The sequence below is a fragment of the Desmodus rotundus genome, chromosome 6, assembly GCF_022682495.2.
Source record: "Desmodus rotundus isolate HL8 chromosome 6, HLdesRot8A.1, whole genome shotgun sequence".
NCBI classification, from domain to species: Eukaryota; Metazoa; Chordata; class Mammalia; order Chiroptera; family Phyllostomidae; genus Desmodus; species Desmodus rotundus.
This window is the reverse complement of record NC_071392.1, coordinates 106,964,420-106,981,192: the sequence shown is the minus strand read 5'-3', so window position 1 is coordinate 106,981,192 and position 16,773 is coordinate 106,964,420. Positions and strand designations below refer to the sequence as shown.

General features: G+C 46.7%; 1 protein-coding gene across 9 annotated transcripts in view; it reads right to left on the bottom strand.

Annotated features, from left to right (window-relative positions):
- Positions 1 to 16,773, bottom strand: part of PTPRT (protein tyrosine phosphatase receptor type T) — a 928,354-nt gene that overhangs the window by 121,110 nt on the left and 790,471 nt on the right. For 6 of the 9 annotated variants that reach the window (XM_053926541.2, XM_053926537.2, XM_053926540.2 and 3 more), the window contains one exon: positions 12,174 to 12,203. The exons of the other annotated variants lie outside the window; for them this stretch is intronic. In XM_053926541.2, coding sequence (XP_053782516.1) covers positions 12,174 to 12,203 — 30 coding nt within the window. The remainder of the gene's footprint in view (positions 1 to 12,173; positions 12,204 to 16,773) is intronic. 9 annotated transcript variants of the gene reach the window in all.

The following is a 16,773-nucleotide window of genomic DNA, read 5'->3' as shown; positions in this document are numbered from 1 at the left end:
AGCCCCAGTAATTGGCAACTCTCTGTGCCATGGATCTCTTTCTTCATATAGCCTGTGCCCCTGTTCAATTGACGAGCCTTTATTTCCTTCCATTTAAAATACTCCCTCATTGGAGCAACTTCCCTATTTCTATATGAAAGTACCTGATAAACTGCAAAACACAAGTACACACAGTTCTATTAAACTTAAAGCACAATAATAGTGCTATGGTGTCCACAGCACCTACTGTGTGCATGTCAGACACAGAGTCAGATGTCAGACACACATTACATTGTCTTATGTGACCCTGGCAGATCCCGCAGCAGCCCTCCAAATCTGGTATGACAGTCCCTCCTTTCCAGAGGAAGCAGAAGCTCAGAGAAGTTAGGTTAGAAAGTGGCAGAGTCCAGGATTCCAACCCAAATGGGGTCGTCCACACTTTTGTTTACTCTGATACTGCTTCTAGGTACTAAGTATTGTTTTCCTAACCACTCAGAGCCAAGGTAAATACACAGTTTAATACCATTAAGGAGTGGGAGGCGAGATTACTGAACTATAATTTACTGAGCAAATTGCACCCAGCCTGGAAGGCTGAAAACCCCTGCACGGTAATAGAATGGAGGCATATGCTTTGAATCAGCCATGGATCCCCTGGAAAACCCTCAGATCCCACATTTTCAGGGTGGTGTTGCTGAATAAAGCAAAGACAAAAGCATAGTATAAAATCCCTTATCAATCATATTTGAGCTTAGATTTTTTTCATCAGAAGCTGTCTCCTTGGCGGTAGATGTCCACATTATAAATGACAAGAGAAAGAAAGAGTAAGGTAAAATACAGATTACTTAGCTTTTTTCCATTTCTGAAAAAGTGCATTGTTGCTATGCTGTTGGAGGGAAGGGGGTGTGGGGGGATGGGTAGAGGCAGACAGGGGAGGGGCAATAAGGACATTTGTAATAGTGTCAACAATAAATTTAAACCATTCGTTTTTCAGAAAACAAAACAAAACAAGCCTTCCTTAATCTTGAGGCTCACTTTGGTTTATCACATTAATGAAGCCATAGTTTTACTCTTAACAAAAATCAAGTCTCCTATTACCAACAGGGAAATGACCACACTAATCTTTCAATCTTCAGCTTAACTGGGCGGCTGTTACCTACGCACAAATATCCACCCCCCAGGATAGGCTGCGCGGGGGTTCAAAGCCACCGGAATGAAAAGGTGCTCCGGGAAGGAGCTCAGCCAATGTTCTTTTATTCTGCCTGAAAGGAGACTTCATAAACAGCAGTGCTGGGCTCCTCGAGGGCCCATCAACAAGGAGGACGCTTACGAACAGCTGTTTCTCAGGAGACTGACCGTGGCTGAGGGGTCTTCCGTCCCCACCGTGCACCAGCCCCACTATGGGGAGGGGCTGCTATGAGAAATTAGCTACTACTCAGAAATGAGCCTGGGCACTTTTACTCTTCATTACCTGGCCTCCCCACACTTATGAGTAGCAAAGGAGTTGTCCACTTCAGTATTTAAAGGAAGGAAATGGTGCCGTCCAATAGCATTCTATTTTCTACCCTCCACGCTCAGGTTCCATTATCATAACCAAAGCTGTACCTATTTGATGATCCCATGAGACCAAATTCTTAACTGAGGGTTCCTTCGCCAGACCAAGGCCTGGAGCTAATCTTCTGTGCCCCTGGCCTCAAGCTGTCCCAGACGGGTGATTCTCAATCAGCATTTCCGATCAGAATAGCCTGGGGAACCCTGGCATGTCCAGGCATCACTTAAGGCCAGTGCAATCCATCCTGCAGTCTTTCGTTACAGGCTTCGGCCTGTGATTCCCTCTTTACCTGGCTGCTGACCCCTGCAAACATACAGCAACTTCTCTGAGCTCTGTTCCCAGGAAGGGGGCATGATTCCCACGGGGCCTGGGCAGAACATGGTGGCCCCTTGTGTTCTGAGGATCATGCCTCATTTAAGGCAGCTTTGGGCAGCCACATGACAAAAGACTAGCTTATCCCCCATCCCGTACATTTAGAAATAACCATGGTGGCCCATCTACCTTCTACCCCCACCTTTCTTTGCTATCTACGGGTCTGCAAAGTCGAACCACCATGTCCATTGTCTTACTTCATTCTATTTGACAATTTCTTTCCCCTCACTCACTTTGGTAGCCACGACCTCTATTGCCCTGCCTCCCGGGCACACCCTACCACCACTAAGTTCTCGCTCAGCTCCACAGTTGAATGAATGACAACGATTTCCCCTGGCACATGCATCATATTATTTAACTCCTGTCAGTAAGTCCGTGAGTTGGTTGCTATCATTCTCATTTTACAGATTGGAAATGGAAACTCGGAGGGCTCAGGAGTCATAGCTACTAGGTAGTACAAATGGGAACGAGACTTTCTCCCTTCCTTGGAAGTGTGCGTGTGTGAGTATGTATGCGTATGTATATATTTTAAGACAGCGAAGCCAGAAAGAAAAGGGGGTGACTATGTCATTTCTTTAGGGAAGCATCTCGCATTGGCCCTACACCAGGCACCTCTCAGGACCATTAGCCATGGGATCCTTCCTGGATACAGAACCAGTGACTTCCTCCCTGTGGTAGGTCGACACTGCTCCTCTTTTGCATATTTATAACATTATTTTATAGTTATTTGTTAACATTTCCAAGTTACCTTTTCAGCTGTGAGGTCCTTGAGAGAAGGATTTTTCTTCCTAAATACTTAGCACTTCCGTGTGGTGTGTGGCACAAAGAAATTGCTCAGGAAACCCTTATGAATGAACGGCTATTCCACTGAAACATCACAGCTGTTCTGAAATGCAGCCTTATCACCCCCATTTTACATATGAGAAACTGACGCCAAGATGGAATTAAGCGACTGAACTAAAACTGTGGGTCCAGAATGCCCAGGGCGCCTTCCCGAACGGCACACTCATCTGTGTAATAATACCTTGCTAAGTACCTCCAAGCCCAACCAGACAACCAGACAATAGGTGGGAAATCACTTTGGAAGAGATAAAGCAGCATTTACAAACAAGATGCAATCGTTACCATCATCCTCATGGCAGAGCTTAACTAAAGCACTTCCTTCCATTAAAAGCACTACGCTGAGCACTGAGGTGTTTTCCCATTTGTGTGTGTCAGAATCCTCCCTTTGCCACAGCCCTAGCTGCCACAGTCATTCCCACTTGGGGTGCTTGCTGAAGGCAGGTGCTTTTAGAATTAAATCCATTCCTGCCCTTATGACACATTGCTCAGGGACACCATAGCCGGGCACTTGGAAACCTGGTTCTTTCGTCTGGCTGGCTCAGCAAAAAGACCTCACTATGCGAGCTCCCCCAGCAGGAGCTATGCAGGAGGATGTGCACGGCCCTTGTGCCCAGCACAGGCCCAGGTGAGAAACAAATGCCTGCGAATGAATGACTGCCCCAGGGAGGACTTTTCAGAGTATCACCCGTGGGCAATAAAGTGGCGACTCCAACTAGTGGGTATACAAAGTGTCCACAGGCAAATGAGGTGTGCATGGTCAGGGGAGGGGTGTACCACAGGTCAGGTCCACTCGTCTCCAGGCCAAACTGAGGAAAAGGGAAAGGCAATGATGTCACAGGTGTGCTCCCTGAGAAGTAGACGCTGAGACAAAGATTGACATGTGGGAGACCAGTTAGGAGGGGCTTCTGGGGTCAATATCTGTGGAAGGGAAGAAGAGGGAAAGGGAGGGAGGAGGAAGGGAGAGGAGGGGAGGGAAGGGAAAGGAAAAGAGTGGCAGAAAGGGAAGCTAAATGGTGATGCAGTTGTAGCGGTGACGTGAGCCAACCCCACGGGAAGTTCTGAAGCTGGGGTTGAAGCAGGGTGCAGCCAAGAGGAAGGCCCCAAGAAGGGATTTGTAATGGGGTCCAGGACTCGGGGTGTCCAGGAAATATTAGAAAAATGTATGTAGGATGTCCTCACCCCCACAGGCCTGAGCCAGGGGGGATGGGACACATGGAACAGGGCCATTCAGAGCTGTTTTGGGTAGCAACAGCTTTGCAGCTAGCCCCTGGCACAGTCATTTAACGTATCTATAACTTTTAACTGGTTTCATAGATATGTTAAATAGCTATGGCCCTGCTTTGAGCCAGGGAGATGGGAGTGACTTCCACCCAAGATGGGACTGGGAAGCAACTCCCCCTGGTTACAGGGCCTGCGGGAGAGCTTGGAGATGATTGGCTCCATGCCATGGGGCCACACCTGCCCAGACTTACTATGGCAGCCCAGTAAAGCTGGAAGAATACAGGGATGCTGGCAGGTGTAGCTGACTGTAGGAGGAGTCGGAAATGGGGCTGCAAAGGAAGATGGGCACTGGGATTTAAAACCTAGGCCTGGCAGCCATAGAAAGTAGTAGACCACGTGGCTCTGAAGTAAATGAGAGAACCATGAGGTTCTGAGGGGAAAGGAAGAGGGCCATGTGGTTCTGAAGTAGATAGATAGAGGTCCACATGGTTCTGATGAAGGGAAAGAGGACCACAAGGTTTTGGAGAAGGGAGAGGATCAGGAAGCTTTGGTGAAGTGAAGAGAGGACCATGCAGTTCTGAAGGGAAAGGAAGAGGACCACGAGGTTTTGGAGTGCTTCTTTTTGCCACGCGGCTTAGGCAGCAGGAGAGACTTTGCAGCCATAGAAAAAGGGGAGAAGGACTCTTGCTGGTGGGCCATGAGAAGGTGCCGCATGGTTTTGGATTAACTGGAGATTGCAGCAGCCACACAGCTGATGGTGCCGGGAGCCTGAATCACGGACTTCTACTTCCTTTCCTGAGACATGGTACCCAGGACTGGGCACAGGGAGAGGGAAGGACTGTGCATCTGTGGGTATTCTGGAGGACTTTAGTATCTTATTGAAGACATTAAGCCATTACTCTAAGTCTGTGTAACTTTTAAATAAACAATTCCTTTCCTTTTCACCAGTCTCTGGCATTGAGAGACGTCTTTCCTCTGGCGGCAGGCATTTCGAACCTAGCAGGTGGGCGTGGGGGAAGGAACCTCCAGAGACAGAAAGGGGGAATCCTTTCTGTAATAATTTATCGTGAACCACCCCCTGCCCTGCTCTGTAACAGGGTGACTTTTCCACCCATGTGTTGACTGATTATATGGATGACCTTGGGGGAGGCAGCTCTGAAGGGCGTGTAGTCCAGAAGGGGGCTGTTAGCCAAGACTTGTCTGCCAGCCACAATTCTGGCAACGGGGGTGGGGGGTGGGGTGGCAGGGAGTAAGCTTCATTCTTGAAGGGGGATCTGAGTAGCACCTCACAGCATCCTCCACACGAACTTTTCTTTCCCGACACCTTTCAGGTGGTCACCCCTCTCTGTCAACAGAGACGCTCCCACGCTCTCTTTCACGCCGTCTGTAAGGAGTTCGAACACACTTACAGAATGGGAGCTTTAGAATCACAGACAGACCTTTCTCAGCCTCAAGCCCTCCTTAATACCTGGTTGGTATCAAAACTTAAAGTATAAGCTTAAGGGAAGTATAAACATCTTTCTCCCCCTTTGGAGGAGAAACACTCCTTTGTATTTTCCCCGGGTAAGGGGACAGATGCTGACTTATAGATCTGCTCTGCTTGGTGTTTATTCATGACTGATGTGTTTGGGCTCTAATTCAACAGAGTGCCCGATAAACCCGTGCAGTCTCCACCCCTCCAAACCCATCCGTGTACATGAGGTACCCAGTGCGTTAGCATCGATCCTGTGCAGCCGCACTCATTAATTTCACACATTTACAATTATGACAAGAGAGTACGACATTTTGAAACCTAAAACCAATTTAAAATGACCAAATAGGTGATCTGAGAGCCCCGTCGTCACCCTATATGCCAAAATAAATAAAAAGGGGTACAAATTAACTTCTAGAGAATGGAATAATGTAACTCCATGAGAGAGACAGCAAAAAGGGGGGACAGCAGACCTCACAGGTACACCCATCTGTGTGGGTACACGTTCAGGTAATCAATACAACCTTACGATGCCTGGTTTGTTCTGGGCACCAAGCTTGGCACCGGGAAGGGAAAGATGAAGAATACACAGTCCTCATGTGACAAGGAGACAGGCATGCAAACACACCGGGGGCGGCGTAAGCCAAGAACGGTTCTTGAATGAATCAGTCTGTGGGTGAATGAATAAAAGACAAAGGCAATGACAGAAATGTGAGCCCAGGACGATGGATATGGTCTGTGGGAGGTGGGGGTGGCCACCTGAATAGGAGAATAACCATTGTCCCTTTTTTAAGACACTGGAATTTCCCAGGCATGGAAGTTGGATAGGTGTACCAGAAAGAGGGCACTGCAGGAGCGAAGGTGCAACATTAAGGAAGGGACAGTTATATCAGGGGGACGTGAGGGTGTCAGCGTGCAAAAGAATAACCTGAGGTGTGGTTAAAATGCAGATCCCCAGGCCACAGCCCCAAAGGGGTGGGCCCCGGGCTCGGATTTCTCACTGAGATCTCCCGCTTGGCTGAAGGCAGTTGTGTGACAGGCACCCCTGACTTGCCTGCACAGTACTGCTTTAGATTTTCACCTGTCAGTGTGTTTGCTGTGAGCTTTTCGTAATTGATACTTATCATTTTTTAAAAATGGCTTCCTTTTATTTCTGTTTTTTCTTCATTTTTATTTGAAGTGACTGATAAATTACAGAAAATGTTTTTTGAGTAGCTCTTGATATAACCACTTTAAACTCCTCTTTAAATGTATCGAGGTAATGATATTTGACTTGCAACAGCCTAGGATGTGCAGAGGTGTGTGCATTGGAGAAAAGGAGGCAGTTTCTAGTTTCTTACTTTGGTTGAGAACTTCCTGTGTACTAGACATTTTCCAAACATTATCTCATTGAATCCTTGCAAGATCTCTCTGAGCTATGCATTTTTATCTCCACTTTCCACACTAGAGACCTGAGACTCAGAAGAAATTGAATGGCTCGTCCAGGTCACAGACACTGAACAGGAGCAAAGGTTTCCTGAAAGTCACTTCTGCAAGGAAGGCATAAGGTCTGGAGTGATCTGAAATTGTTGCTGTGTTTTCTTTAAAAGAGCAGATCATCTCCCTAATGCCTGAAACTGTTACGTCTTAATTTCATCTTGTTCTTTCATTCATCCACATATATTTACCAGGGGTTCACTGTGTGTATTAGGGGCACCATGGGGAACACCCCCAATGAACAAGACATATGCTTAAGATGTATTCGCTCCCACCTCTGATAACAAAGTAACTGCAGTGAGAGTTTGGAGAAAGGGCCATTCTCCAGGTGGAGAGGATCAGGGAAGACTTATAGGAGCCAGTGTTTGATCTTGACCTTGAAGAACAGATGTTAGACGTGAATATGTTGAAATGGGGAGAGGTAGGAAGAATACGGGACAAGTCCGAGAGTGGCAGAGTGTCTGCAGACTGGGACCGCCCCATCACTGTCCCCGTGCACTGGCACAGGCTTTTGTCCCAGGCTAAGTGAGACAGTCACGTGGTCTTTCTGCACCAGAATGGTCAGTAAACATCTTAGCGCTTTTATGAGAGCAACTCCACTAAAATGTCTGTTCGAAACAATTACTGTGCCCATCCACACCTTGAGGTGAATTAACCCGTGAACATGGAGCAGCTCTTAATATCCTCTTACAATGCAGACACTGAAGTTGTTGGGTCTGCTTTACTACAAAAAGGCAAAAAGAAATTCTAAAGAAGCATTTCTGTCAGCTTGGAATGTGAGGAATAACAGCTGCTATTTATAAAATGCCTGCTTTGTAGCGGCCACACTGCATACACGCTCTCTCATCACCCCTCACAAAAGTGCTGGAAAGTCACTCTTGCCATCGCTGTTGTGCAGATGAAGAAACTGAGGCTCAGAGTGGTCCCATGATTGTTCATGGTCATGATTATTCCCAGACTGACAGAAGAGGCTGATCTAGAATTGTGACGTAGTCTGATGCCCAAAGCCACCTTGTTCTCACTTTCTTATGTGTGCACTGGACAGTGAAGAATCCCATTCTAGATTCTTCTGATCTTTTTATCCCGTTCATTAGAACTCTTTTTGTCACCCCCTCACGCTAACCCCTCGGCTGCCTCTGATCTGGCTTCCTCATGTTTCCAGCTCTGACCATGTGGAAAATCCCGCGGAAAGCAAAGATGCAGTTGTCCCAGGCCCTCCTTGCTAGCCAGGAGTAGCTATCACTTCCTGCCCATGGCGAGGTACTGATGTCCATGCACAGAACTGAAGCTCTACAGGCAGACAGACTTGCATTTGAATCCTGGCTCTCCCACAGCCTGGCCGGGGGTTCTCCAAGCATGTGGTCCAGGCAGGAGGCCCCCACGCCTTGAAGAACAGGGGTTGGTGAAAAGGATAAGTATGACTTGTGGGTATGTGGCCCTGGGTTCAAACCCTAGCCCCTATCACATCCTGGCTGTGGGATGTAGAGCAGTTCTCAGACTTCAGTCTTAATGTCTAAATAAATTCAACACAACAGCATGAATCTCGAAGGGCTTGTCAGTGTTACATGACCCTGGCACATGGTAGCTACCACCAGGGAACTCTTTTCAGTTTCTGCCCCTGTCTAGGCTGGTCAGCTGTGCACTGTTTACCTTTCCATCTGCATGGCAAACACAAAGCGCAGCTCTCACAGTGGAGCTCAGTGAAACACGGTAAGTCTTGAACTTCATCCTCTCTCTGTGTCTCAAAGTCTAGGGCAGGGATTGGCAAACTATGGCCCTCAGCATAAACCCAGCCCACTGATTTTTTAAAATAAATTTTACTGGAATAAATCCATGCTAATTCATTTACATGTTGTTTATGGCCACTTTGTATTACAGTGACAGAGTTGAGTAGACGCAATGGAGAGAGTTTGAGCCCGCAAAGCCAAAAAATGTTTACTTGCAGAAAAAGTTTGGGGTCCCCTGGTCTTGCCTATGGGATCTTTCAAGTGGGGGAACCTGTGAGGGTCTCTCTGTTTGAAAAAATATTTCCCTGGCTTCTCCTCCACTCACACTTTAAATCTTTCTCTGGTTTATCTGGTTTTTTTCCTTAGTTCTCTGGACTATCATATAACATCTGTGTTACTTACTTTCCTTATATATCTTTTTTATTTCCTACCAACTCCACTATAAAGCTCCACGTGGGCAGGGATTTTTGTTTGTTTGCTCTTATATCTCAGAACCTTGACCAGTGCCTGGCACATAAGTGGGTACCCCACAAATACTTGTTGAGTGAATAAACACAGGTTTTTATGAACAAAATTATCCAACCAAACTGTGCTAGAAGCTTTCTCTTTCATGGACAACTTTGGGATTTACAGGAGGACCAGGTAGACTCTTGACCCCTGAGAAAAGAGTATTATTCCTATTTTTTATTTTATAGATGAGACAATTGAGGCTCTGGTGAAGGAAGTGCTTCTCAAACTTGAACGTGTACACGAATTACTGGGGATCTCACTACCATGCAGGTTCTGACTCGGGGGGCCCAAGCAGGGACCCCAGGTACCTCCAGAAGCCCCAAGGTGACATTAACACCGCTGGTCTGTGGCCCACCCTTTGGACAGAGAGGGACTGAAGTGCCACTCCAGGTCTACACCTGAGACTTGGTGGACTGGGGTTTTGAATTTGGGGCTCATGGAGGTCGTCATTCCCTCGTCTCCATCTCTATGCACCTCTCAATCTATGGTCTCACACAACCTGTTCTCCTCCCCTCCAAGGCTGCTCCCTGTCCCCAAACACTGTGCCTCCAGACTGTCCCTTCCATAGCCACCCTGCTTCCAGCATCTTCTGCACAGGCTCTTCGACTTTACCGACACAGCTGCCCAGGACTTTCTGACCCTTCCAGTGGCTAATCTTGTTTCTCCACTACTCTAGGGCCCAGTGGTTAAAAATAAGTGTTCTTCTTTGTGGGCCCCAGACGGGCTGGCTTCCTTTCCCAACCTGACCCCATGCCCTGCACAGTGACTACTGATGACCAATGGCAGGGCCATGCCCATGCCCTCCACGCCCATCTGTCTGCAGCAACTATGCCGGTGTCAGTTTCTCCCCAGCAACGGCCTTCTCCTCGTGGTTCTCAGACCTCTCCTTCTGCTTCTCGGTCTGCTTTGCCAGGTCTTCCCTTCCTTTGGATATTTAACCACAGTCAGTCCTTGGGCTGGCATGAGTTTCACGCTCTAGGATCTGTGACTTCAAGTCTGCACCAGTGGAAGGGCCTTTGGTTATGCCTGCACCCTGAACTATAAGAACCTGTGTATCTGTTTCCTACATGCCACACTGTTCCCCTTTGAAGGTGTCAGGGTGCCCAGCACAATCAGTGCATGACATAAAGAGGGCACCCAAAGGTATACTATGAGCACTGGCTGAGAGACTGAAGCGGTGAGGTGCCCAGAGGCGGTGATGGGTCACTGCATGCCCATACAGACTCTGGAATGTCGAGGCCGTGGGAAGCCCTAGAAGACCAAGGAGCTCCCAGGGGCTGACACGAGTGTGCTGCCCCTCATAGTTTCTGGAAGAGGAAAGAAAGAGAAGTAGCATTTCATAACTGGCAACTTTGTGATAAGCACTTCACTGTATCATCTCATTCCCTCTTCAAGGTAACTGTGAGGTAGGCCCACTGACCCTACTTCAGAGCTAAGAGGAAGGAAGCGCAAAGAGTTCAGAAAATTTGCTCAAGCCTGCGTAACTGGTGAGTGACAGAGATGGACTTAACTCAGAGCTGCATGACTCCCGAAGCTCATTCTTGTTCCAGCTCAGCAACAACACCGTGTACGGTTTCATACCTCTATCCCTTTGCAGCTGCTGTTCCCTCTGCTGGGAATTCTTATTTCTTCAGAATTGGTCAGCCTGTCTCTAAAAACACTGACAACTATCCCCTCCCACATTAAAAATGGAGTCACCCACTTAAGTGCTCTTATACCACAGCCCATGTAGACTCCTCTCAGCGGACATTTCAAGTATTTGATTTTATGCTGGTGTCTCAGGTAGGCTCGAGCACTGTTAGGGTGAGGCTCAAAGTCCTGGTCATCTCTCCAACCAGTGTCCTGAATAGAGTTCATGGTCAACGCCTAGTGGTCACATGAATGAGAGAACAGATGAAGCAAGATCTCTGGTACTTCCAGTGGTGGTGGTGGGGTTCTACTGATTTCTATGTAACACGAGGGTAGTGGTATCAGAATCTGATCTGCTCCTTGCCTGGGCCTATTCACCTGTGGACTAAGAACTGACCAGAGGGGATGGAAGAGGCTTTGGCTAGCTCTGTCTGCATCTGGGAAGGCTTCAGCAGGTGATCACTGCCAGACATGGCCTCTCTCACAAGGCTGGGTTTCCAGGGGTGGAGGACAACGTGGAATGATGGGTAATATATTCCACTTTCCCAGGAGCCAGACATACTGAGTTTTAACCTCACACTTTTGATGACTGAATGTGTGATTTCACATGCTTCTTTGGACCTCGGTTTTAAAGTATGGAAAATGTATATTAAGAATATGGGACTGATTCAGTGGTTTTCTAACTTTACATTACCAAGCATCTATTTATGGAGTTGTTCTCCTCTACTCTCCTGTTTTGAAAATGTCTGGCTTAATTATGAGAAAAAGCATCATCTTTATTTAGAATGTGCAATAAAAAGCTGACAAGCAATTAGCCAACAAAATGCACCGACGGTATGAGATCACTAATGCTGACACTGAACACAGATACTTCCAGCCCAAAGCACAGACCCTGGATGCCACCTGTGAAGTTGTTTCTGGATAAAGTCATGATGCCCTGTAGACTTCCTGAAATGGGGGAAACAGCCAATGAATCTCTTCCTAACCATAAGCCCCTAGGGCTCCGCGACCCCCAGGTAGACCCACATATGGACTCTGCGGTTGCTGAGGTCTGAGGTCTGTTTTATGTGTGCAAGCCTTGCAGGAGGGTTTGGTTGACCTCTTGCTGGAATATGGGGAATTTCTCACTAGAAAATCGTAAGGACAGAGGAGAAAGGGCCCTTCACATCTCCCAAAATAGGGGGGAAAATCTAAGGTGGCAGAAACATAATGGACACAAACAATGAGAGTGCATTTTCCAATGGAGGACATCTACACAAAATAAAAGCTGGGGCTACAGATGGCTTAAGACAGAAGTGAGTATGAGAACCAACAGACACTTGGTTGGTGCAGGAAATGCATGCCACAGGTCCCCGTATAGGGCACGAAGCAAAGTTAACGCCGGGTCGATACTTACAAGTAATAGGAGTAGGAATAAGCATTTCTTCTATATATTGATGGGCAGTCAGATGAAGGAAATGTCCAAAAAGGGGGAAAAAGAAAAGACAAATAAACAAGAATTAGATTTATATGAAATCTTGATTGTTAGAAATGCACATAGTATTTCAGCATCCCTAAGCTCAGGGAGATGCATGTTTCCCTAGTAAGTCATCTTTGCTGAGAATCAGGTATTTTCATTGGTAGAAGAAAATGAGACAGACCTCTCCTATGATGGAGAAACTCACTACTCAAGCAGAGGAAGCCACATCTCATGCTGACTGTGTTAGTTGTTTGAAGGTTCTATCTTAGGGTCCACTCAAACTAGCATCATTACTTATGACTTTTTGGTCTTGGGTCAAATATCTGTGGCCTTCCAGAGATAGCCTGTCACTCATCCACATGACGTGCTCCTATGATCTAAGAAAAACCGTGACGACTTCTGTCCTCTCTGTTCCAGGGCAGGTTACATCAGTCTCTACTTAGTAGGTAATGCCAGGGCAAGGGGATCGTGTAGCCAGCATCCACAATGGCTCCCCGTATCCACACTTCCCAGTACTCATGCCTATGTGTAGTGTCCTCCCACGCTGAATCAGGGCTGGCCCCATCTGAACAACAGAATGGAACAGGAGTTACCTTTGGGGACTTTTTAGAATAGGTCAAGAAGAAGTCTTGCAGCTCTGTCTGGGTCTTTGCAACTCTCACTCTGAACCCTGAGTGTGCCTGTAAGAAGTCTAAGTATCCCGAAGTTGTCATGCTAGAGAGACCACATGGAGAGGCTACATGGAAAAGCCCTGAGGCTGCCTGAAGACAAAGAGCTATCCAGCCAGCCCCCAGCTTATTTTTTAAGCCATTCAATTTCAGGGAGTAGCTTTTTCTACAAATCAGTAGATAACCGGAGCAAGATGCAAACTTCATGAAAAAGCACAGCACTAACAGAGAGGAATTCCAGTCTTTAGTGTGAAGACCACAACTTGAATAAACTCTCTGTGCCTTCATTCCCTCATCTGATCCTTAGATGGGTTGAGCTAGATCAGTGGCTTCCAAACTGTGTTTCCAGGAACCCAGGGGCTCCACAGAACACTCTCATTGTAATGGGGGAGGGGCATACTGAGCAGGTAGGGCTGCCAGCCCCCCCACTGTCTGCCAAACCCAGAGATCCTCTGTTTTACCTATTTTATAAGTTAGAGGTTCATTTAGGATTTTACATGAATAAGAATTTAAAAAAAGCAATGCCTGTAATCCCCTTCTGATATCCTTTCTAGCTCCTGGCTGCTGAACAAGAACTCAAATAAATCCATAATATTTCCTTTGTTAAACTTCATATTTTGTAGGAAAGTAAGTAAGCATGCTTTTATTTTGCAGCCTTAGTTACACTGACAATAACTGTTTGCAGATAGAGAAAAACTGCTGAATAATTCAAGCTCTCAAACATCCATCTGAGTAGGCAAGAATAGTTTCCTTCCCTCTTGAGTTATTTGGTTAATTGCAAACATCATCCAGTTTGTTTGGCACCGGAAGATACAGTCTTTCTATCTGCAAAGTGGGAACATGTCCTCAGAGCCTCCTGTTTCCCCCTCTAAGTAGGATATGGCCAAAGATCCCAAGGCAGGGCCACTTGTAGGCTTTCTCTCACTTCTCCATGAGAGCCCAGCGTTACAGCTTCAGAAGGAAAACGACTCAGAGCCAAGAAGCCATGGCAGAAGGGAAGCCCTGTGCCTCCTTGGGATGCTGAGCTGGGGAAAATGAGTCACAGTGAAGCAAGATCTGGTATGAGTATAAAACTGGTCAATGAACAGAGGCCCTGGGTGAGGGTGAAAGGGGTGAAGAATTCCCAAGTGTGATGGGTAGGGATTGGGAGAGTCCTTGCAAGTCATCAAATCTCCTTCACCAACCCCACAGGTTGGCACTGAGACCCTCCCTCTTCTTCGTTGCTGGCTGTGCGGTCCAGGGCCTGGAAATGGGATTCTTCAAGGGCAGAAAACTCAGGATCCACTTATAATGAAGACTAGCAGACACCGGTGTTCTCCATAGTGTCAAGGACACTGGGCTGAGCATCGAGAAGCCAGGGTTCTGAGCAAGTTTCACTTGCTCAGTGTGACATCGTGGGCAAGTTGCATCTTTCTCCTGGACCTCTGTTTCCTGATCCCCGCACAGGCAAGTGGCACGGATAACTACCAGCTTAAGCAGCCCTGAGGAGTGGAGATGTGATGTGCCTTAGCATCCCAGCACCACCACTTGCTACCTGATGACCTTGAGCAAGTCACCAAGGAGCTCTGCATCTCAGTTTCTCCATCTCAAGCTAAGAGGCAATAATTACCTATTCCTGAGAGTCACTGTGGCATTAACATTAGATCAAATTACTCTAAATTACATTCACATTATGGATGATTTATAAAGTATTATGAGTAAGTTATAGTAATCTAAAGTAATATTAGGTGACATTAGTCTAAATACCTAAAATGTAGTAGGGCTCAAAAAAGAGGATTTTATGCCTCTGCCTTCTCCACAAACACGAGGTTTGCTGTTTCTCACTCTAGTGACCAAGAACAAAACGTGCATCTCTTTAGGAATATTGAAGTAGTAATAAAATAAGAACAAATACATAGCCCTACTACACAGGCATTGTTTTTGGCTGTTACAATGCATTAACCTATGTATTCCTCACAATCAGCCTGACATATAAGTATTATCATCACCCCCACTTTAAAGATGAGGAAACTGAGGCAAAGAAGGTTAAATATCTTGCCTAAGACCACTCAGTTAGCAACTGGATTCGACAGAAGCATGGCTCCAAAACCCATGTTCTTGACCACTGGCCTGCGCTGCCTTTGGGGAAGGAAGAAAACAGATGTGTGTTGAACAATACAGTGGGTCAGGCATTGAGATGCCACATATTTATCTCTCTTAATCCTACACACAACCCCATGGAGCGGTACTCATTTTTGCTTGAGGAATCTCAGGCTCTGAGAGGTCACTTCCCCAGGTCGACGGCTCTGTGATTTTTGGACCCACTGCAAAACCTCCATCCTAACCCAGGATTTCATCACTGTCAGCAGCCCCAGCTGCATCCAACATTCTGGACCCTCTGGCTTTATGTTGTCAATCTTCAGGATTCACCTCTGCCTGGGCTACCTCCTCGTGACAGCATGCTTCCTTAACCTTCCAATGGCCACTTCCAAGTGGCGTTTCTGAGTTACCCTGTTTGGTAGCAAAAGCCAGTGCTGTCCTGACCCAGCTTTAAGGCAACTCAGAAGGTCGACAGCTGACAAGCTTTTATTAATTGAGTGCCTTTTCCCAATTAAATTGCAAGGCCTTCCGGGTCAGGGATTAAAGTTCTTTATTCTGTGGCCCAAAACACAGAATACATATGTGTTTTCTCTAAGGCTTGAAGGAGACTTACTGAAGGTCTAAATTTATAAGGATACAGTGACATTGCGAGAAACAGCCTGAGACCAAAAATCCTGAGCAGGAAAACAGCTGTGCTTAGAAAACAAAAACAAAAGCCCCCCAAACTTAATAAATCACATACTGCAAAATCTTCTTTTCAGCTGGCTTGCAAGATTGACTTGAGACACAGATTCCATTTTTTGTTCCACACCATTTAAACAAGACTAAGTTGTCTATTTAACAATCCAATTGACCGTCTACCAATCTATCTAGTGCATAAAGCCATCCATCGTCTGCCCATCTGTCTGTCCATTCATTCATCTGTCCTTCTATCCCTCCCTCTTTCCTTCCGTCCATCCAAACATCTGTTTATCCACCCACTAAACGACCCATCCATCTGCCCGTCCATCTAGCCCATACACCCCCACACTCATCTACATGGAGGTACCCATCCTGTGTGTCCCCATGTGGCCCCGGTTCTGCATGGTCTCACTTGAAAAGAAGCCCAGTCCAAACAGCCAAAGGTACTACAAAAAGAATTCTAAACTTTAACTTGCAACTTTTGTGAACTGTAAGGGAATCCTGTTTGATTCACCCACCATCTCATATCCCTTTCTGAAACCTTTCCTTTCCCAAGATCCCCTCCACCCATTACAAAACAACCAACCAACAACTCCCTCTCTCCTCTCCTCTCTTTTCCCCCTTTTGTTTTGAAGGTAAATTGATTCAGCTTCTTTCACTAAGTCCTTCCTTTGGTCTTCTGTACTTCTATCCCATTCTCTGACTGCTTTCGAGTTCAGTATCACAAAACAAAACACCAACAGCAAGAGGAAGACTCTCTTTGGAGAGTGACAAAGAACCCCTGAGGTCAATGAGGATGAACACTTCATGGGAAAAAGCTAGAGGCATCTTATGTGTCCTGGAGACATGTGGACACTGCTAGAGTGAAGACTTAGAACCAGCTGGGTCTGCTAGGAGCGGAGAAAACAGGCAGTGCCACGCCCATGTCTGCTGCAGAGGTTAGGGAGAAGCCCCGGATTGGGCAGGGGGTGCAGCAGGTGTTCCACTTTTGAGAGCCCCTGGACCCAGAACTGTGGATCATGATGGTACCGAAGAGATGCTAACATAGTGTCCCGAGTTGTGATAATTTGCCTATTATTTGGACGTTTCTTTTCCTTTCATAACACTTC